This window comes from Cygnus atratus, chromosome 11, assembly GCF_013377495.2.
Source record: "Cygnus atratus isolate AKBS03 ecotype Queensland, Australia chromosome 11, CAtr_DNAZoo_HiC_assembly, whole genome shotgun sequence".
NCBI classification, from domain to species: domain Eukaryota; kingdom Metazoa; phylum Chordata; class Aves; order Anseriformes; family Anatidae; genus Cygnus; species Cygnus atratus.
This window is the reverse complement of record NC_066372.1, coordinates 10087376-10109635: the sequence shown is the minus strand read 5'-3', so window position 1 is coordinate 10109635 and position 22260 is coordinate 10087376. Positions and strand designations below refer to the sequence as shown.

At 46.0% G+C, this 22260-nt stretch overlaps 2 protein-coding genes across 4 annotated transcripts in view; one reads left to right on the top strand and one right to left on the bottom strand.

Annotated features, from left to right (window-relative positions):
- BBS4 (Bardet-Biedl syndrome 4) overlaps window positions 1–7476 on the top strand; it is a 44717-nt gene extending 37241 nt beyond the window's left edge. For both annotated transcript variants that reach the window (XM_035566657.2, XM_050712908.1), the window contains one exon: window positions 780–7476. In XM_035566657.2, coding sequence (XP_035422550.1) covers window positions 780–931 — 152 coding nt within the window. In that variant the 3' untranslated portion in view covers window positions 932–7476. The remainder of the gene's footprint in view (window positions 1–779) is intronic.
- A 2485-nt stretch (window positions 7477–9961) lies between these two features.
- ADPGK (ADP dependent glucokinase) lies at window positions 9962–17882 on the bottom strand. 2 transcript variants are annotated; one of them, XM_035566661.2, is made up of 7 exons: window positions 17540–17882; window positions 14502–14727; window positions 13236–13298; window positions 12587–12707; window positions 11875–12071; window positions 11585–11683; window positions 9962–11004 (listed from the first exon to the last, which is right to left on the bottom strand). In XM_035566661.2, the coding sequence occupies exons 1-7, from the start codon at window positions 17752–17754 to the stop codon at window positions 10453–10455; spliced, it is 1473 nt and encodes a 490-aa protein (XP_035422554.1). In that variant the 5' UTR covers window positions 17755–17882; the 3' UTR covers window positions 9962–10452. The 2 variants fall into 2 exon arrangements, with proteins under 2 accessions (XP_035422554.1, XP_035422555.1); XM_035566662.2 differs by having other exon boundaries at window positions 9962–11001; window positions 17540–17866.
- Between the last annotated feature and the right edge of the window lie 4378 nt (window positions 17883–22260).

The window sequence follows — 22260 nt, the reverse complement described above, 5'->3', positions numbered from 1 at the left end:
CTCCATTGCCTATGGCCTGACCTGCTCTTGCCCCTTGGCTCCCAAGGAGGAATGCACTCAGGATACTACTGATTGTGGTGATTTTCTGTCACTGTTAAGTTCTGTTTCCTGTGGATTGGAACAGGAAGGAGGTTGTGTAACCCAGGCCTCTTTCCTTGGCACCCCTGAGGACCCATTCCATTCCTCACACATGGAATAAACTTTCCATGTGTGGAAGATTTGGAGGCTGAAAAACAAAAACATACAGGAGTTTGGGGCTTACCTGAAGGACTTTATCACCCACGTCAGAGGAGCTGGTTCATAACATTAGCTGTTGGCCTAAGTATGTATAGATACAACTGCAGTGTGGCATTACCCTGTTTTGATTTTATTCTGCAAGGAGCTACATTAACTGCCTGGAAACTCTTCCTGAGATTGCTAAAACTGTAACTGAAAACTACACTGTGGTTTTGGTTCCAGTTTGAGTATAAACCAGCCTTATTGGGACAATTTTCCCTTCCAAAGCATGACTTAATTCCTAAGTTCCTACTGACTTCTCTCAGCAGCCTGGCCGAATGAGACAGTGTGCCTCAGCTGCCTTTCAGCAGAACCCCAAGTACTATAAGGTCTCTGGCTGGGTAGCTCACAAAAGAATTGAGTGCTACTGATAAAGCTAATGCTAGACAGAAGAAATCTGAGAACAAAAAATAGCTGTGATTGTTTTGCATCTCCATCCTGTTTGGAGGGGCAAAAGAACAGACGAAACACACAGTTGTTCTATAACTGTCTTCTCTCCCCAGGTGCTGGCGCATCAGCTCCACTTGCAAAGCCTCCCTCGCTGCCCCTGGAACCAGAACCGGGCTCAGAACCGGGCCCTGAGGAGACCGCAGCACCAACAGAGGCCGAGGAACAACGGAAAGAGAAGCGCAAGAGCCGGCAGGCAGCGGACTAGAACGGACTCTGGTTGGCATGGGCAGGTGTGGGGACATCTCCAGCGCTGCCTGCTGACCTGTGGGGAAGGGGACCTGCCCTCTCCCCTGACCCACAGTGGCTTCACCCCACCGTCAGTTAGTCTAAATGCAGTTGTTTTTGGTTAATGTCTTTAGCACATGCTCTCTGCCTTGTCCCAAGGAGTAGTTGCAGCGGTCAGAAGTGGTTCCCATGTAGCTACTGTTAGCGTGGTCGCACCTTACTGCAAGAGACCGGAGGATGGAGACCCGATGGGGTTGGATGTCTTCAGTGTTCATCTCTAAGTCCTCCAGAAGGGCGCTGAGGCATCCAGTAAGTTTAGAAAAGCCAGCAGTAGTGACTTAGCATCCTGGAAAATGAAAAGCCAAAGAGGATCAACCCCTTCTGGTGGCTGAACTCGTAAGCTGAGGAAGCCCTGCACAAGCTGTAGTAAGGTCAGTGGTAGTGCACTCGGAGAAGGGGTGAAGGAAAAACACCAGGGTGATTACAGAGCTGTGAGCCCGGGGTGGGTCTGGCACAGCCTGGATCCTGGCAGGGATGTGCTCGTCACTCCAGTTTCACGAAGGCAAGACTTCCTAAATGCTTTCTCAAGGCTGGCCCAAGGAGGTTGCTCAGGCAGCGAGCTGAGCTGGGAGGTCTCATTCCTTGGCAGGGCCATGTCATGGCCATGGAGTACACGAGCACACCCTTTCTGTAGTGGTGACAGCTGCGTGGCAAAGCCGAGCTGTTTGGTCTTGAGGCAATCGTTCTGTTAACGTTGCAGCCTGGTGGCAGCACGTGAGTCGGCCAGCCAGCTGAGCCACCTCCTTTAGGACTGTGGTCACACTCTGATGCCAAGATCACTCTGTGTATTGCTTGAATCCAACAGGAGAAAATCTATTTTAAAGCATGTGTGGTAGCTAACAACAGCCAAAGAAAACTGCAGAGCTGGGTGAGAGCAAGGTAGGTGCTCAGGGGCCAGCTATTCTGGAAGCAGGCTAGCTGCAGCAGCACAAAAGTCTGCCAGAACCAAATTCCTAATTGTTTGCCGAGAAACAGGGTGAATGAGCCTCAGTGAAGCTCTGTGCTCATGTGATTGGAGTTCTTCCTTTAGAATTAGTGTTGCCCAGCACGGGGGAAAAGATTGGTTTGCAGGAAAGAAAGATCCTTTCAGAAAAGGCTTGCCATGGTCAGCTTCAACACTAAATTTAAATTGTTTTAGTATGACAGCAGCTGTGCTCTGAATAACTCAGTTATGCCCTCCTTACAGGAGCATTCAGGAGAAATCATTTCTGCTAGGTTCCAGAAGGCAAAGCAGCCTTTTGGTGAGTGGAGCAAGGAATTTTAATGCCCATGTGATACTTGAGATGCTTTGAAAATGTTTTTATCCTTGAACAGAAAAACCTTAGCCTTCCTTTCTCTGCTCCTGTCAGTTTTTTGCCCCTGGGATTTATCCAGAGCTTGATACAGGTCCTCAAAGCAACTGGTTTGGGGAATTAAGGCAGGACCATCATACTTTACATAAAGAACCAGTAACTGGGTTAAGTACGTCTGTTTTTTCCTCTTTCTCCCCTCAGTGTGCAGAGAAGTGCACAGAGCTAACGTTGCTGTGGGACTTCTGATCCGAGTTCTCTAAGCAGAATGTCTAGCACTTGCCAAAAGCAGCTGAAGCTTCAGGCTCAGCCTATTTGCTGGTTGGGCTGCTCAGCTTTTTAAAATACATTCCTGCTTTTTGTTCTGCACACCACTGCATTCTGTCGCTCCGTAATCAACAAGCCCAATAGGGCAAGGTTAGTAATGGAAACTTCTCTGTAGCAACTTGTAGCAGCAGCCTGAGGAAGGCTCTGGATGCATTAACAGCCTTCAGTGGTGCTTTCTGGTTAGCTGCTATTATCCAGAGTGACGTTAATGCATCTTTAGAGTGCAGCTGGGAACTGAAGTGCTATCCTGCTCCCCAGGGGCCACGAAAAGAGTAGGAACCCTTCACTTTCTCTCTTTTGATTGCCAAAACCGCCGGCTTATCTCAAACATGGCTTTTTCCACCTCTCCTCTATGGGCTGGTTTTGAATTGGTGCAGCCCTGGGGTAGCACTGTGGTGAGGTTTTCATCATGCTAGGAGCTGAAGAAATCACAGGTTCTGTTGTGGAGTGCTGGCAAATTTAAACAAACCAGACAAGAAGCAGTGTAAACCAGGTACAGTGCAGTGATTTTATTCACATTAAACTTTTTACACTGGAAGTTACTGCAGCATAACTGTAGCTGTGAGGAAGGGGTTAAGATTGCAGAGCAAAGGTAGGCAGGGTGTGGGAACTCTTTATCTCACCCCCAGAACTTTAGTTCATGACATTTTTTTCCTGTGGCAATTGCTTGTTGTAATCATTTGGTCTTACCATGAAGGCTCGCAAGCTGTGGAAGTTGCAGTGACCTGAACAGAGCGCTTCCAGGCAAGCAATCACCAGCACTGCTGATAGCGGAAGGTTTTCCCTCCAGGTGCTTGATCCCCTTGTTTTCATGTCACTAGTTGCTTTCCCCTGCCTTCTGCCAGTTGTACGAAGGGTAAGTTAACTTCAGGACTGCAGCATTATGAAACCAACTGGCTATGTGCAACAGCCCTTGGCCCACAGGTGCTGTGGGAACCAGAACTGCCGAGCAAGAATCTGAGCAGGCTCTTTTCTCACCCGGTCCCACTGGTGCGACCTGTTAGCTTCTGGGCTGCTGGGCTGCTTTTTAGGGTAATTGTTATGTGTCACTACTGAGGGGGTGCTGCATTCAAAGGTGCTGTCAAGGTAGTTAAAATACACCTGGTAAAAAGCCTACGCAGATGATTAACTCTCCTTCTATGAAAAGAAACGGTAGCACCTTGTTCTTTCCAGATTTCAGTGAAGCAGAAGGGAGCTTCACATCTAAGGAAGTGTTTTTAAATCTGCAATTACAGTTGGATAATAAATAAAACTGCAGTTCCTCCTCCCATCTCCTCTCCTCCTCCTGGGTACTGTGATGACAGCATTTGCATGCCGTAAATTTGCAGTATCTTTATGGAGAGTTTTTTATGCTATCTAATGATGAGAATGAGGCTGGACTGTTCTTTCAACTGAAATTAAGCAAGGGAGTTTTCAGCAGGACTGTACAAAGTCATTTAGGGATTTTGGAAATCACACCTTATGTTCTAAAACCTGCTTCTGGCATCAGCTATAATTCTAATTTTCTGTTTTTTCCCCTGTAATTGAAAACTTAAGATGGAAAGTAATAATGAGCTTAATTTCTAGGGAAGCAGAAACCACCTGCTTTAGGACATTTTGTTTCCCTTTTCAGGAAAAAAAAAGTGTTATAATTAACCAGGTTAAATCAAACTGCTTACAAGGTAGACTGCAGCTTGACTTCGTGACAGGAACAAATCTAGAAGACAGTTAAAAAATAAAAGCCTGGGCAGCAAGACCTTGTTTCAGCCAGGAATAATTATCTATCTGTCCAGCAACTTGCATTAAACCCAAACAACTCTGGTTCTGAGGTCCCCGAGACAACTGGATGCTGGCTGATGCACTGTTACCATGTACTCGCTGGGTTCCTGTATGCCCTCTTGTTTGCCCGGTTGTGGTCACTGACAGACAATAATGGCAAGAGCTTGGGTCCTACTCTAACGTCCTGTTCTTGCAAAAAACACCTAAAATTTAGACTTCCCTGTTGGGAAGTGGCAAAGCCTTTTCTACAGAGGCAGACAAACCTCAGTGCTGAATGAAGAAAAATGAGCCTTGTTAAAATAATAAGCTCCACACCTATATACACTACAAGAAAGCACATAATATTACAAGTACTTCATTTGTCAAGACTGGGTTCTGTAACAGAAAACAGCTGTGCTACAAATAAAGCTGTACCACTCTCTCAAACTAAACTGCACACAAAAAAAATCAGTGTTTTCTGCAGGGGTTCTTTATGAAAGATGCAGGTGAGATTTGAATCCAGTTTTAACCAGGCTGCACTGTACAAGGAGCAGCTTTCCTGAGACCTTCACAGGTGAGGTTTTTCAGGATTTTGTTGTTGTTGTTGTTTCCTCCACTTGCATTTTAATGAGATTATTCACCCTTAGCTGCCAGTATTTGTATTCTTCAGCTGCTATGAGCTCAGCAAAGGCTGATACCAGGTTCAGTTTTCAAAGCGACAGTGAGCTGTTTGGAACCTATGCCTCTCCTAGCTTCTGGCACAGGAGGGAATGGCTGTGCATGCTATTTCCAACCTGTGTTTGTTCCCCTTGCTGAAAGGACATCCTACCACAAGAGTCTGGACCAATAACTCCCTGAGAATTCAGTCTGGTCAGGGTGTAGGATCCACCTGAGATTATTATGCAAGAAACGGCTCCATCTGCTGTGGAACAGAGCTTCATCTGGCATCTCTGACCAGACAGGAGAGCAGTCACTCCTGGGTCTACAACAAAGTTTGGCTAAAGAGCTCAACAGACTCAGTGACACTGAGGAAAACAGTCCTGAGGGCTGAGAGCAGACCGGGGGGTAAAGAGAACGCGTTGCAAATAGGTTTGCTCTGCCTCTTAGCATCCAAATTTTAAAAACAAAGAGCAAAGACAAACTTCAGCATTCCCATTTCTCTAATACCCTCATTGCTGCTTGAATGTGGAACGTGAGATGATAGTTGTTGTGCCTTCTGTTCTAGCAGGTTTTAACCAATGAGTCTATAGACGTATTTATTTATTTCCCCTCCAAATGAAACTACTACTTTGCTGTGATCACAGGTTTAAAACCTAACTGTATGCTTTTACCAAAACACGAATTGCACTAGAGAACAGCACAGTTAATATGGGTTGAAACGTTCACTTTCAATGCAGAACATAACAACCCAACTACTGCTATAAAAATGTAAATTTGGTATTTACTCCGTTTTTATACTGTTCTTTCAAATGTACTCATCAACTCGATGAGTTTCCTTACACCAGAAATAGTAACACACATGGTGTGACAGGAATGCTTGCCGGGACTGCTCCAGAACAGATTGCTCGAGCACGTGTGCCCGCAGCCAGTGCTGGGTACCGGTGCAGGCAACATAGCTGCTCACTAGTCCACACCATCAGCTTCTACCTAGCTGCAAGCTCCAGCAAGGAGCACAGCACAACGTCTGAAGAGCTTTTGGGGTAACTGCAATGCTGTATGTGTCCTTGGACCCTTCTCACAGAAGCTGTCCCCCGGTTTTTATTTTCACTTCCCAGCGCGTGGCTGCAAAGATCACCCTGCTGTGGCACATCTTTCCTGCTGATTCAGTCCAGGATTACAGAGTAAGAAAAAAGCCAGCCACCAGTAGCACCAGCAGACTTCACAGCTTAAGATCTCCTTTTATTTATGTTGTTGTTATTGGTAGGTGGCTACAAAAAGCCACCACCACTGCCTTAGGCTAGCCTGTCTTAAAATAAATGTGGTCAGAAAATACCTGATGGCAAAGATGTACACACTGCTGGCATTGTCCATTAGTTTCTGGAGGCGGATCTGTCCCTGCTGCTATCCAAGCCTGGGATTCCAGTAGCTGAGAAGTGGAGCTGTGCTCTACAGGAAGCTCTAACCATATTCGAGCAGTTGATGTGGACTTTGCTAGAGACAAGGCATAAAAGCTAAGGGAGAAAACTTCAACATCATTTCTGTAAGAGGAACTCACACAAAAGAGCAAACGTAACCAGATCTTACTTAGTACAACAGGAGATAACCCAGAAACACAAAAGTAAAGAAAATCAAGTAATTCCTTAGCAGTGCTGTGAAACACCAAAGAGCATTTAAACTGGAAAGAGTGGGGTTTGGGATAGGTTCTTCCTTGGCCAGGCAGCAACCACATGGCACCATGGGCACAGTGGAGAAGCAACGTCCCTGCTGGGGGACGTTGAACCTTCCTGAGCTTCACACGCCTCAGCTAACTAACCTGCCACCTGGCCTTCACAAGGCAACGTCATGGAACATGTCAGCACATTTCATTTGAAGGAAGATGGGAACCACTGCTTGGTTTTGGTCAAGGGTAAGTTAAGAAAAAAAAACAAAAAACAAAACCAAATGGCTGCACTGGCTACAGGCACTCAGAGGTGGAAATACCAACATGCACAAGTTCTATCAGGTGGAGAGCCACTGACTTACTGCCACAGCGATGAGCTCATGTATTGCGTCTTCAGCAAACTATGTGAGAATAAACATTTCCAGGGCATTTCCAAAGGAAACGCTTCTGCTGGGGAGTATGAGGCTAGCTGAGGTTTGAGTCAGCCATCACTGTGGATTTCTAGGTATGAGGAGGGCATCCTTTCAAGACTGGTTTTGACACTTGGGTATTATCGCAACTTTTCTGTTTTTTCATGGTGAACAGCAGTCTGGATTTTTAGTAATCAAGTAGGTAAATTTGTGAATAATCTCTTGCCTACCAAGGACTTTAGGATTTTACAAGAAAAAACAACCACATGCAAGCACAGATCACAGGACCCCTTTCTAAGCATTAAGTACTCATAAGAAAACTGGACACAGCCTTTCAGATGTGCTCCAGCTGTTTTTCATGGGAAAAAAAAAAAAAAACAAAGCCCCAAGAACTAAAAGCATCAGTACTGCAATGGGGATAGTAAAAATAGGGGTAAAAACTGGGGGACAAGTTCCAACCCCCCAGTATTTCACTATTTTATTTTTTTCTGTACAGACTAAAAAAACAGTCTAGTTCCATTTCTGTTGTTCAGCGAGATCTGTTCAAGCAGCTTTCCTTTGTTGTCTCTGTTGCTGCTGTGCAGAGGTGTGGGACAAGCAGGGCTTCAGGAGTCTGCAAGCCTTGCTGTAATTAAGTTTGGGAGGCAGAGGGAAGTTAAGCAGATCAAATTCACAGCATGTGAAACGTGAAGTGCAGACAGGCTGCCATTCGATTCAGTTTTATTATCATATAGATTGTTTCAAAACTTAATCAGGGATACCGAGGGCCTATCTGATTAACGGGTCATGCTTGTTACGAATTACCCTTGGTAAGTGAATCTGGTGACCAGGCGAGCTGGCAGCGAGATGCCTGATCAAAGCAGATACTCAGGCAGAGCTGCAGCCTCGCCAGGCTCGCAGCACACCAACCGCAGGCCAAAGGCGAGGCAGAAACGCTACCTGCTGAGAAGGAACAGAGCAACAGGAAGAAGTTCAGAGTCATTGCTTCATGGTTAGGTTTTTTAGGCCCAGATGAATTCTTAAGCAATAACTGCCTTTTTCATACTTACTTACAGCAGTTATTTATTCAAATTAGTTTTTAAAAAGAGGCTGAATTTAAGCCTGTAACATTCATTTTAGTGTAAGCATGCCTTACCCTTGGGACAAGTTCTGATGGCGCAGTTACCTGATTTTCAATGGCCAAAAGACAATCACAGCCCAACTGGCCTCGTATCTCAGCAAACGCTTTTGGAAGAGAGAAGGGAAACAGAGCAGCAGGACTATTGCTCATGACAGCTTGTGTGTATTTAGTTTTGTTTCATTTCCAACCCGAGAATCCACACAGCTTGGCCCAACGTCAGGAAAGTGGGACCTATCGTAAGCAAAGGATTACTTCTCCAGCTGGCAGGATGCGTGGCCACTGGTGGTCCCAGCGGTGTTGTACCAGAAGGCTCTGATCAAAGGTTGCAAATAACCCCGCTAATGGCCTCAGACCTTTTAGATGGCTGAAAGGAGAAATTTTTTATTTATTTTTTCTGTAGGAAGACTAAACCAGAACTCTAAGTTCCATGCTACAATTTATAAATTAAAACAAAACACCAACAAAGAATAGAAAGCCTTTCAGTCTTAAGAAAATCCTGCATTGAGACAAATACTGAGACTCAGTGGAAGACCAGGATGGGATAAACTACAGGAAAGAACAGTGCTGCCTGTATTTCTCCTCTGGTGCAACACGTAAGACTTTTCTCAGAGGGAAAGGAGAAGTTAAATACACGTTGACAGACAGTATTTTGTGTTGAGTCAGTACAAGTTACAACAGCTGTCAATTTTTATCCTTACAGAGCATTCACAATGGCGTTTTCCAACAGGACAACATCACTGACGGCAATGTGATAGCCCTACTGAAAGAGATCAGGCCAGCCTAATTGGTAATATTCTCTCCTCCCTGCTGCTGAGATGCAAAGACTGACCAAAAGTGAACCCTACAAATTCTGGTACAGTGCAGACTTGCATAGACACGCTGATTGCATTTAATTCAGTTACACTGAAAAAAAAAAAAAGTGTATGATTGCTATGGGAATGGGCTTGAAGATCCTGGAAACGGTCAGAGACAAAACCATGCTGGAAAAGAGACAAAAGAACGCTGGTGCTGTGCAATCAATGGTGTGCCACTACCAAGAGGTAAAAAATACATAAAGTATTTAACAAGATTTCTAAACTAGCAAGGCGATGATAGTAGACGATTTGACTCCTCTATTTTTAATTTCAAAGGCTGTCCGGAGCAAAAACAGCCTAGTGACCTAGTCAAAGTCAGTAAAAAGCTCCTCACATCTCTTACCTGTTGCAGCTTTTGAGCCTCCAGAGGACCTTTCCCTAATAAATTAACCCTTCTGAATGGAAAGCAGGGAGACGAAAGATTGCACATCAGTTCTCAAACAAACAAACAAACAAGTCTCCAGCACTCAATAGCTTTTCTGTCAGCTGGAAAATACCAGACATAAGCACCTGCCGTTAGCAAAGAAAGCAAGCTGTGAGCCCCTCTGGCTGAAACCCTTGGCATGTAGTGTTCAGCAGACACAGGGAACGTTTTGTGGTTTACCTGGCAATAAAATAAAGCTGTGTTCCCAAATAAAAACCCAGACTATCTTCACTTTTAGTTGCCCCCAAACTAAATACAGGCAACTAGGACTCAGTTGAATACCAATAATTGCAGAGACAAGAGACCCAAAATCACCTACACTGCCTTGAGTCTGGTTTCCTCTGTGCACGTGGGGAGGAGGTACAGCGTGCGTCACATTTCAGGGCTGTGGCTCCCTCCAGCACGAGGGGCGCTGAGGTTGAGAGGTAATTTTGTCAGTAATAGATTTCATCATCGCACCAAGCAAACAGAAGGTTGGCTCTTGCCATGTAGCAGTGTGCTGAGAGGAGATAATGCAAGAGCCTTTTATTTTTACTTTATCAGAAGCAAGGCAGGGCTGAGCACTGCTGTGCTCAGCCTGGGATCCACACACAAGAAATTCTCCTGGCTGCAGCACTTTCCAGCACTAACAGACAAGACCCAAAGAGCAAACCTACTCCAGACAGGCATTTTGGCATTTGTTCCCCTCCCCGCATGCTTAAGACAAAGAAAAGCCAATTTTCACATTAAATACTAAAACCTTTGCACTTCAACGTGAAATGTTTTAGTTGCTGCAAAGTGACTGGAATGTATCTGACAGTTTATACCTGGAATTATTCTTTGGCTCTTTTTCACTTACGTCCAGAAAACATAGCACACCCTGATTCTGTTCCTATATCACCGCTGCCTGAAATCGTAATGAGAAGAGCATGGTTCCTCAGACACCATACAGTACTGGAGACAAAGGAGGGCCTTTGCCTCCTACTGAGGATACGCTTCTGAATATAGCAGTCCTTCAGCTGAAATAGCATCCCCGAGTCCCACGGTCCGGACAGGATCCTTACACACCAAAACGGGTGTGAAATGGAATGAGATGCCTTCTCTGTGCCAATGCACTACTGGCTCATCTGGATTTAAGGATATTTTGGAAGATGCCTCTATCTGGGAGGTCACAAACTCCAGAGGAGCTTTCAGAAAGACTTTGCTGGTGTCAATGGTTTCAGTCGCGCAGGCCTGAGCCCCTGCCGCTCTAGCTCCAGCAGCCACGGCAGCAACCTGGTTGCCCCAGAACCCGTCCACCGTGGCAAGGATGTGGTAGGCCAGGGTGTGGAAGTGGATGCGTGTGAGATCAGAGGCCCGGTCCGTGGTCTTCCCGTGCTCCTTCAGGACCCAGAAGAGGATGTCGCTGACTACGCCCACATCAGGGATGCCATTCCAGGAAGCAAGGGAGGCGTGGGGACCAGAGGCTGACTGTGTGAGGAAGAGCAGCTCCTGCTCGTTCAGCCCGATGGAGTTCACCAAGGGAAAGACCTGCTAACAGGAACAACAGTTCTTCCTTCAGAGACAGATCGGACTTCTGGGTTCTCCTTCACAGTATTGTTTTTACTAAAGTGCATCACAGCCTGCTGGCTATTTCTGAAATTTGTTTTCTAGATGTGCACTTTGACATTAAAGAGCAACAGAACATCACATCCACATGAAACATAATGCTGGGATTAGAGCTGTGTCAGCTGAAACGTTGGGATTTGCAGGAAAGAAATACTGCAAAACCCCAGAATTGATGATCAACCAAAAGCCTTTTAAGATACCTCCTATATGAAACCTCACAGTCAGACCCTTCTAAAAGGAATACCCTCTGTGAGCTAAAGAAGACAGATCTGGCCTCTGCTAGGCCACGAGTCATTGCAGTTCTCTGCTGCCCAGAGGAGACTGGTAAGCTCAGTAAAGAAAAACTGTTCAGAATGCATCAGCAGATATTAAATCCATCTTCTCAATTTTTCTTCAAATGGATAAGCCTCATTTTATTTTTTTATTTCTATATTCATCTACCAGTCTGCGCATTGTGATACTAAAGAAAAGCAAACTGATGAAAAGAGCATGTCCTTTTTGTTACCTGATGCACAATGTTGCTCATAAAATCCTGGTCAGTCATACTGGCCAACTCCAGGTGTATAGGAATGTCAGTAGGGATGTCAGAGATGGAGGCCACAGCCTGCAGGGGCAGAGGAAAAGGTGAAAAACAACACCTCAAACACATTTGAAAAGAAACAGAAGGAACGAAGGGGTGCATACAGTGGGAGACAGAAATAAGATGCACCTTATTACAAGTTCAAGCCTGGGAAGCTCGGAGTTTGCTATGGAGCATTTGTTGGAATGGAAATTAAGGAGATTTAAGTATCTTACCTCCATTAGTCGTCTGTGTCGCATCTCCTTGCTCTGGCCTTCCATCATGTGAAGTCCTGAGAGCACCACAAGATCTGGCTGAAATTCATCCAAGCTGGACACGAACACTTCCAGCATATTTAAGGCGCCGTTTGATAGGTCGTGGGAGAAGATAAAGCGGTTGGCATTGGGTGCTTTCACCTGTCCCCACTCTTCACCTAGGGCGAAGCAAAGAGGAGCGAACCAACTCAGAAGAGCAGCCAATCAAACCACATATCTACAGATTATTTTGGGATATCCTGCTGGAATCTGAAGGCACGGTTTCATACCATGACTGCACCCAATTAACAGCTATCGGCAGCAGAATTATACCTCCGGGTCTACTTAGGATATATACCACAAAACAAAAAGTATACATGGTTTTTATAGGCCATAGCATACAAGAATACAGAACCAAGGGGATGGCAGCACAGCAGCATGAGTCAGTATTTACAGTAACTGCATTACAAAGGAATAAAGTTTCAAAGGAGTTTAAGATGTTTGCTCCCCTACCACAGCTCCCTGCAGTGCACAGAATTACCAGATTAGCCCAGTGACAGCTGCCAGTACTGATAACTTACACAGTCCTTTTAACCAATTCAAAAAAAAAAAAAAAAAAACAAATAACTGTAAAACCAGGCATCTCTTAGTGATGGTCAGGGTTCCATCCAACATTCAGCCTTTGGCACGGTACCTGCTTGATACTCCAAGATGAGATGGAATTCATCTCTTTCCTGCATGGATTCAGGTGGCACAACCACATTGTCATCAAGTAGTTTGTGGAGCTTGGGACCAACTGGGCCACAAAGGAGGATCTAGAAAACAATTAAAACAATCAAGGATCCCCTGCCATGTCCCCTGCCAGCATTTCGGTGCATTGAAGTAGCCATCTCATTTTGTGTGAAGCCATTCTATGCATGCATTAGTCCCACATTTCATCTCTTCCCAGTAGCTGCTGATGAACAAGATAGTTCTCTTACAGGAGAATATATTTCCTTTCAGGATTTGTTATGCGCGGTACAGAAATACTTAAGACATCACAGCTTTAGAACCAAACTCTCTTCACTCTTGCAAGCTCACTGAAAGATGGAGGACCTTACACTAATCTGTTTCCAACAATGTGGCCTCCGCATGACCGTGTGAAAACAAGAAGCCACTTTTATTAAATAAGCAAAAAATAAGAGTCAGCACAGCACAGGGATCCGTATTTGTTTTATTAGAAAGAAAGTTAAGACAGAAGCCAGTAACTCCAAGGGAGCAATAAGCTGTAAACCATTACAGAAAGAATAGATTTGAGACTCCTTAAAGCCGAGTGAAGAGCATAAAACTTTTGGCACACCTACCTTCAGGTCTGGATTTGCTGCAAGCTTCTGACCAATGAGAGCAGCGTTTCCTCCTACGTAAAGCTGTAAAACAGATCGAGGCAGGTATGGGCATTCCCTTGCTTTGATAGCTTTACACGTGCTTAGTCCTTAGTACAGGCTTCAGATTTTAGCTTCTAGAAAGGTTCCAGCATTAGAGAATTTAGGAAAGCTTAGTGGGGCTGAAGGCAAAACCATTTTACAATTCACTGTCAGATGCCAACAACTTAAGTGTTCTCTTCTTAAAGTCTAAATATTTGCCTTCAGGTAATTCACAGCCCTGTGCAAATCAACTGATTTTTAACAAACAGTCCCTCCTACTTCAGTGCAGATTTTCTGTGGCAATTGGTAACTTGTTTTTTTTAATCAGCGGGCAGACAAGCAGTCATTTGAAAACTACAGTATTTCAGGGTTAAACCTGCCATCTATGCCCACACAAAGTGAGCAGAACTGTGAAAGTTTCTTCAGGTAAGAAAGGTCAAACTTTCTAGTAAGAAAACACCTATGTGAGCTCTGAATCTAAAGGACATAGATCTGTCACGAGGACCACAGGTGCCAAGAGGTGACAGAAAACAAGCTGTAGAAAGATACAGCTGATAATCAAGTGATTCCAGAAAGCCCATGTAGCAAACATCGAGAAACAAGCCAACATGCAAAAGTCTTGACCAATAAAAGGCCAGATTTTCAAAAGCAGCTGGCAAACTGCATATAAGGCAGCATTAAATAGTCTGTAGAAATTAGCTGTCAAGCAGATATCCAGCTAGATTCAGAAGACCCAGCATAAATTAGAGCAACAGAACTTTGCTTTTGGAAAGCGAAGCTTCAGGAAAATCACTGAGTTCTTTCCATCATCCCTACTTCTAGAGAGAATTTAAACCCTGCATTAAGGTCCTAGAGCTGATCAGCGTGTTCGTAACTTCTCATGTGGGGATTTTTTCCTTACTTCCTGCCTCACTACAAGATGTTAGAGCCTCTTTTACAGCATCAATCCCATCTGGCTCCCATGAAACATAAAAATGTCTTCAGTACTATCCTTATAGAGGTAATCTTGGGCTGGTATTTCAGTTTGGGAAAGGCAACCAAGGGACAGACCATTCAAAACCCTTCAGTTTGGGGCAGGTGCAGAGTTCTGTTCTCTGTTTTTTCCTAAACGATTAGAGCTCTCACTAGACAGAGAACAAAAGTCACCAACGATGCAGAATGGAAGAACTGTACTTCTCAAAACCTGTCTTCCCATGGAGGACATACCTGGGCACCTGGGTACTCCGAGGCTGTCCGTGCTATGTGATGGAAAGACTCCGCATCGCTGAAGAAGCGCTCGGCAGCCGCCCCTTTCTCCATGAAGTGTGCAAATGCTTCCTTCAGGTCCTGCCGGGAGGTCAGGACAGCGTGGTTTTTTCCATCCCCAGGTTCAAGACCAAGCGCCTCCAGCAACTTCACGCCGGACAGAACCACGTCCACGCAGGCGTTGACGCTGAAAGAGAGAAGGAAAATGCATCGTGGGGAAAGCCAGCATATGTTAGGGTGCCTGGGACACAATACAATGACTTCACTTCCCAGCCAGTGATGTTTGCTGTTAAATCTGGGCGGCCCTCAGGAAAAACAACCAACCAAATTAAAAAAAAAAAAATTTCCACAGGGATATGAATTTTCTAAATTTTTACTGAAGTGCTCTCTCTTTATTTTGCTCCATCACAGCACTGAAGAGGTGGATTTTGAACATTCTGCTAAATTAAAACAAAGTGTAAGTTGTTCATGTTTAAAGGTGGTTGTAAATGTTGCATTACATTTTGCACTTTGCTTGCTGTTTAGGCTTACTCTAAAAAGAGCAGGCACAATAATAATAGCATTTTTAACTTTTAATTCTTAAAATAAAGAAGCTTTTATTGTTCTAGTTCTGGTTTAAAACCTGCAGGCAATTCAGAACTGTTAAAAACAAAACTGAAAGTATTTCAGCCCACTAGATCAGCCTCTTGAGTTTCAACTACTGCTAATAAAAAGCAAAAGCACATACACAAACACCCTGTACCTGGAGTGATTCTGTTTACAAGAAGTCAAGAGAGCCACTTTTCAGTCAAAACATTTGAAGACTGCAATTTCAAAAGAACCATCCCCAATTTCCAGAAGTGGCATGTCTCTTTCTCTCAAATAGCGAAGCAGGAGAAAAATCCAGCGCCACTTGGGAAGTTACAAGAACTATTTCGGCAGATCCAGCCTTAGGTGACATCAGACCTGCCGCTCAAACCTTCCAGTCCCCGCTTTTTATAAATTACAGCAATTTAAACACAGCGAGCCCAATTCAGAGCAGAGAGCAGGAAAGTTTCTGCACTGGAACCAGGCCCGTAGGAAACATCTTACATGCTCTACTGGTGTATTTTAGGGGAAGTTTATGAGTGCTTGCCCTCATTCCTATTCCTTGGTTTCAGAGAGACACTAATATAAACAAAGTATTTACTGAGATCACATGAGCAATTACTATAGCATCTTCTGGAACTGCTCTAAGGGCATTTGCTGCTCCTTTGCCCCATGCTTCCATGACAGTGATCCAAACAACCTATAAAGCTTTCCCAGGATCTTCAGCTTGCTCTGCATCTGTCTACAACACTCCAAATACCAATGTCAGCTTGAAACGCACAGTCTTTCCTCCTCATCGGTGACCTTTCATGCACGACTTGGGCTGCAACATGTGAAGGCTGCATCACACTGAATAAAGGACATTAAAAACCTCAAGGGTTTTCAGTGCACGAGGTAACACAGCTCCTATTTGATCGGAAATCCTCTGCACTCTGCATCATATACTAAGGGAGAAAAATCCCCTTGCACAGCAGACAAAAGAAAGAAACAATAAGCTTCAACAGCATTCTAGCCACAAACTCACTGCAGCAAAAGGGCAGCAATCTTATGTTTTAATGGATCATTAAAGATGCAAGGGGACAGAAAGCAAGTCACAGCTCTTTCAAGTGAGACCCTTCTAATCATCCTCCAGCTGTCTTTGTTCTCCCTCCCTGCCATTCCTCTGCTAACACACTTCTTGCTTTTAATAAACTGCCCTAACAGCAGGGATATGCTACTAATGAACTTATTTTGCTGTTGAACATTGAGGCCCTGGGTGTTTGGGGTGTGTATCTATTATGTGTATCTATTTATATATATTCAGTCCCTTTAAAGCAAAGAAGAAAGGACTAAATTGAAGATAACTGTCTTTTTTCCAATGAAGGCATGGCATAAGAGAAGACTAAAGGGGACACTAGAAGTGTCGCATATTCAGGGGAAAAAGCTTGCATCGACCATACTGCAAGAGCAAGACTCCAACTAGTCCTACATTAGCTATGCAGCCATTACGCTGAATAACTTTTTCCAACACTTGGAGGCCAAACCTTGCATCAAAGTCAAGTTATCCTGTCACATCCTTTTATTTAAAAGAAAGTGAGTCAAATGCTATATATAACAGCAAGATTAATGGTCACACTTAAACCCAGCTTTTAAGATCAATGTGATATTCCTGAACTTTCCCCTTACCCTCTTTGCAGTTTAAAAAGAGAAAGGGTGTTGGATTTCCCCATGCACACACAGGTATTCTCGATGTCTACCACTTTCTCCTCACCATTCCCGCTCCCATTTCTTTGCTTACGTTGCCATCTCTGCCTTTACCCAGTTCATTTTCTCCTATCGTGACGGCTTCACTCCCTGCCCCACTCCCTAAACCTGCCTCTCGCACCTATTTATTGCCAGTCCATGCTCCCCAATCGCCACCTTCCAGGGAACGGCCCAGTAGCTCCAAGCCACTCACTCAGCCTCTGTGTATAAAATTGTTTTACAGGCCAGCAAACAGGGGACAAGGTCTCCCGAGTCGGGCTTGCCAACCTGTCCCGAACCACGCAGCACCCTTCAGCCCCCCTACCTGAGGCTTTCCGGCCCGTCACCTCCCTCACACAAGGCCCAGGGGCTCACACCTGCGCTCACCAGCTGCCACCTCAGGAGCTGCCTGACCCCAGCACCTCACACCTCAGCCCACGGTGTCCCTGCTCCGTCCCAAAGCGGGGACGCCCACCCTACAGCACCTCCAGGCCACCACAAGCTGCTCGCTCACCGCTTGGGCTCTCGCTGTTGGTTTCTGGCGATGCGCTGGGCGACGTGACACGAGGGGTGACACGATGCGATAGCTGACACAATGCAGCATTAGGTGACAGCTCCGTGTGGCAGTTGAGGCCCACCCCCCCCTCACACCCACGCATATAGGTGTATATATATAGCTATAAACGCACCCAGACACGTAGGTGACCTACCCGACGGCGACGCGCGCCCAGCCCCGCGCTGGGCGGACGATGGCCGCCTGCCAGGCCGCCACCATGCGGCTCTCGAGGGAGCGGGCCCGGCGCAGTCCCCCCAGCAGCGAGGCGGGGAGGAGCTGCAGGGCCGAGGGAGGCAGCTGGGGGCCCAGCATGCACAGGTAGCCCAGCGCCAGGGCCAGCAGCCCCACGCACAGCGCCCGCCGCCACATCGCGGCCGCCCCCGCCGCCACGTCTGAGGGGAAGGCGGGCGGCCGCCCCTCCTTACGCCGCCTCCGTAGCGCCCCGCCTCCGCCCGGCGCCGACTGCCGTAAAGCCGCTTCGGGAATCGAGGCGGGCTCTAAATCGAGTGCGCAGGCTCTCCTAACGCTGCGCATTCTGCGTACCTGCGGCAGGGCGCGGCGGTGCGGCGGGCGTAGCTGAGCTACGAGAATAAGGCCGGAGGAGTGCCAGCGCGGCGGCGCTTCGTGAGGGGAAATGGCGGGCGGGGCAGCCCAGGGCCGCCTCAGCGCGCCTCAGGGTTGCCTCTGGCCTCTGAGGCTCCTCCATCCGGCCCCGAGGAGCCTGGCCCCGGCCCCTCAGGTCAGCGGGGAGCAAGCGCTGTGGTGTGTCGATCTCATCAATGTGTATGGATACCTGAGGTGTGGGAGACAGAGGGATTTGGCCAACCTCTTTTCAGTGGTTTGTGTGGATAGGACGAGGAGTAATGGCTACAAGATAGAGCACAGGAAGTTCCACACCAACATGCGAAAGAACTTCTTCACTTCTTCACAGTGAGGGTGATGGAGCACTGGAACAGGTTGCCCAGGGAGGTTGTGGAGTCTCCTTCTCTGGAGATATTCAAGGCCCGTCTGGACGCCTACCTGGGTAGCCTGCTCTAAGGAACCTGCTTTGGCAGGGGGGTTGGACCCGATGGTCTTTTGAGGTCCCTTCCAATCCCTTCAATTCTGTGATTCTGTGGGGAGCGGGGAGTCTGTTCCCCTTTCCCTCTATGCCTTCCCAGCACCTGTATAGCCCCATGCGCTGTTTCTGCTCTTCATGTTCATCAACCTTTATCTCAGCAGTGCAGCTTTAGCTCTCAGCCTCTTTCATGCCTTCCCCAGGTTACATTACTTCAGGTCTCTGCCCACGTTCCTGTGAGGCAGCCTGTGCTGGGTTTAGCAGGGAGCAGTGGGAAGGCATCCGTTGTTGTCTGCCTCAGCCTGTCACACAGGTGTCGTAACAAGTCAGGAGAGAGGCTTTCCCTCCTTAATGAAAGGGAAACTTTCTGGGCTGCTTTAGAAATCACGGAAATCTTAGCTCTAAGGCTTAACGACAAAATTTGCGGGAGTTTGACAACTGTGTGCCACAGTGCGTTGGCTGAGGCAGCTGATAATTTTCCTACTCAGTTCTTTGTTGTGAATGATTGTCATTTTCTTTGACTCTGACAAAACAAACAGTGAAAGAGATAGGAAGGCTTCTTGCTGATACTTTTTTCTAGATTACAAGAACGGGTATTTGGACAGTGGCTCATCTACGTGAGTCTCGTGGCTCATTGCTCTGGCCCTGTGTGGTTACTGTGCTGCTCATCAGATTGCCTTTCTTACTAGCCCTTCTCAAAAAGGACTGACTGCCTCGATGATTTTGCTCCTGTGATGTTACTCCTAGGAGCAAGTGAAGACAGAGGGTTCGGAGGTGGGCAGGACTGGAATTTGGGAGGGAAAGGCTAAAAATAGGCCTCACCTGGCAGTGGGTGGTGTGCACGGACACTTTATTGTGCTGCTCTAGGCTCTTAAAATGTAGTGAGTTTTAAGAACCATATCCTGCAAACAAAGTGGGGGCCTAGCCACCTTCCCCATTGTTCAAGAAATCCTTCAGGTGGTTCTTTCTCTTCAAATAGCTACCTGCTTCAGTGCCCCTTAAAAGGCTGATTACAGCACTTAGACCTGTATTTAGCCCATCAGTGTTGGTCTGTTAATATGCAATCCCTCTTTGCATTTGCTCAGGTGGTCTTCGGGTTTTGTCAGTTGGCTTTTTCACCTGAACAAATTTACTCTTTTTCCCTTTGGCACTTTTCCTGCTGACATTTGATATATATGTGATTATGAAATCTCGCTTGTTTCCATACTCTTCGAGTCCCTAGGGTATAGGCCTGGAGGGCTCCCACAACCATAAGCAGCCCTCTGGTTCAAGCAAGCAGTGCTGTGTTGTTGGAGAACAGAGCAAATACCTGCTGGAACCTCTCGTTGCTGAGTACAATCAGGTCTTCACCTGTGGGAGCACATGTATTTATAGCCTTGTCACAGAACATCATAATTAGACATGCCCATAAGGCAGCTACGACCCATAACATTGTCACAGCTCAGGGACTCCGTTATTAGTACTGTGTCATCAGAGGGTTAGGCTGCAAGCAGATAACCCATCTAATACAGTAGTACTTCAGGGAATTAGCCACGATTCCAATTTGGGGTGATTAGTTTTTGATCTGATGCTAATGCCATGTTCTGCGTTGTTGCCCTGAAGACTAAAGTTGTCTTTTTCACTCCCGGAATAGGTGCAGTTTCCACATCAACAAAATCAAACCTGTTCAGGAGGAACCACTACTATTTGGTGTGCTTAAACTGCTGGTGTTCACCCTCCATGAACGGTTTTATCGGTGGACTTGAATGAGACTGCAAAGGTAATTGAAAGATTGCTTTGACCTTGGTTCCTGCCAACGAAAATAAGGTGGTTTTTTTCTTTTTTTTAAAAAAAGGCAGTTCCGTCACAGAACCTATTCAGTTACAGAGCTAATCTGCAGCTTTTCAGTTTATATTTGTTTTAAGCCAATGCAGATTTAGATTTGCCTGTAACAGCTAAACTAGAAGTGAAAGTGTCAGCTGACAACTGAAATGCATCTCCTTATTTCCTTTCCTGTGAGCCACCAAGTGTCCCACAAAATTTAGTTAGAGGTAACAGAGAGGGACACAAGGCTGATAGTTTCATGTGAGATGACTCAGATGAGGTAAAAAGTATTAATTAAATACCTTTTTAATTACTTTTGGTGCAGGGCTGTGTGTTATTTCAAAGGTGCGACACTGATTTTGAGAGCTTTTGCTGGGGTCCTTTAATAAAACATAGGAAGAGAAGGTAAGACTTGGTGGGTTTCTAAACAGTTTAAATCAAAACTCATGACGACAATTTTCCTTTGCTGCTTCTTCCTGGTTATATGAAGTTCTTCGTATAACCAATCCTTTTCCTGATGATGTTTCAGTATATGAGCTGCCTGTGACTCGGAAGGGATATGTCAGGGAAGGTGGGTTTAATCAGTCTTCAGTTATTGGAAACTGAACTTTTTCCCTTCAGCAAAAAAAAAAAAGGGGGGGGGAGGGAAAGGGGACTCTGTCTGCAGGAGGCAGACAAACAAGCAAGAAAATGCTTCTTTTAAAAAATTCGCCATGGAGAGTTATGCACAGAGCACATGCTCTCAGTAGCCACTCAAGCTCACACACAAAGGTTTGTGAGCTTTTAATGCTGTTAGTGAGTTTACTTTTCTGATCACAGGCTCGGTTTTGAGAATTTGGGGGGTTTGCCAGAAGCTTATTAGGGAGGAAGTGAGAGGAAGGGGGATGAAGATGGGCAAGCAGAAGAAATAGCAGGGAGGGGCGAAAGCCAAAGCTTCGAGTTCCCAAAGGAGCAATGAAGACCTGTTTTTCTTAGCTTGAACTCACAAGCAATTGTCTTCACTCCTTGTTAAGTTGAATTTGCATATTCAAATGGACTCTCTTCTTTTGACCTACTTTGGCCAGCTTAAATTGTAGGCCTGTGCACAGTGTGGGAAGGGGAGGAGTTTTCCTTGAACTATGAATTCCTTTATTGTTGGTGGGATCGGTCATGCGTATCTTTAATGCCTGGAATTAAATCTTCAGCTGTACCTAATAAACATTAGGCAGTACCCAAGGCAGGATTTGCATTGCAGATGCTTTCAGGGCTGCTCCCTCCTGTGGTATCCAACACTCCCATGGTATTACCGCCTCTCTCTGAGTTCCCCAGGCTTCGTGAAGTCAATTATTCAGGTGTTGTGTGTCCGACTCCCTCTTTTGTGTTCTCCGCTATCAAACCTCTCCCTGAAATCCCGCATCCTCCTGTCTTTGATTGCAGGCCTTTGATCTGAATTGGAAACTTGATAGAGTGGCAACCATGTATCAGTCCCTACCGGTGAAGTTAGTGCAGACATTTCTGATGCTTGCCTGGTGACATGTAGCCAGAGCCAGTAGCAGAATTTGGTGGGTGTGACTGGTTGCTGCTGGAGGAGTAGGAACAAGTGGCACCCAGGCTTTTTGGATGGGTCCTAATAAAGGCCTGGAAAATTCAGAAGATTAAAGTTTGTACTGAGCCCTGCAGATGAGCAGAGTAATTAAAATACAGAATCAGTGCTGTGCTCAGAAACTGGGCAACATTCCCCATCTCAGCTCTGCCAACATGTCTCAGTCCTGGACTTCAGCACCCACTGCTTCCCTGCTCCATAAGACACACACTCAGCTTGGCCACCGCATCTCAGTCTTGATCTGTAACACCTCCTGCTGTTCCAATTCTGGGGCCTTTTTGAGCAGAAAATACCATCTCTCTTCTAAATTGTGCCAAATTGCTTGGTTTTGGCCACAGAACTCATTTTCACTTGTCACCTAACGGGATACCTAGAGACTTTCATCTAGCACTGTCAGCGCCAGAGGAAAAAGAACATGTGAATACCCAGTCCC

Excerpts from the sequence above, each read along its gene's own strand:
- ADPGK (XM_035566661.2), bottom strand. The coding sequence starts at position 17,754 with ATGTGGCGGCGGGCGCTGTGCGTGGGGCTGCTGGCCCTGGCGCTGGGC. Across the intron at positions 12,708-13,235 it reads CAGCAAATCCAGACCTGAAG|ATCCTCCTTTGTGGCCCAGT; the intron begins GTAGGTGTGCCA and ends ATTGTTTTCTAG. Across the intron at positions 11,684-11,874 it reads GACACAGACGACTAATGGAG|GCTGTGGCCTCCATCTCTGA; the intron begins GTAAGATACTTA and ends CTGCCCCTGCAG.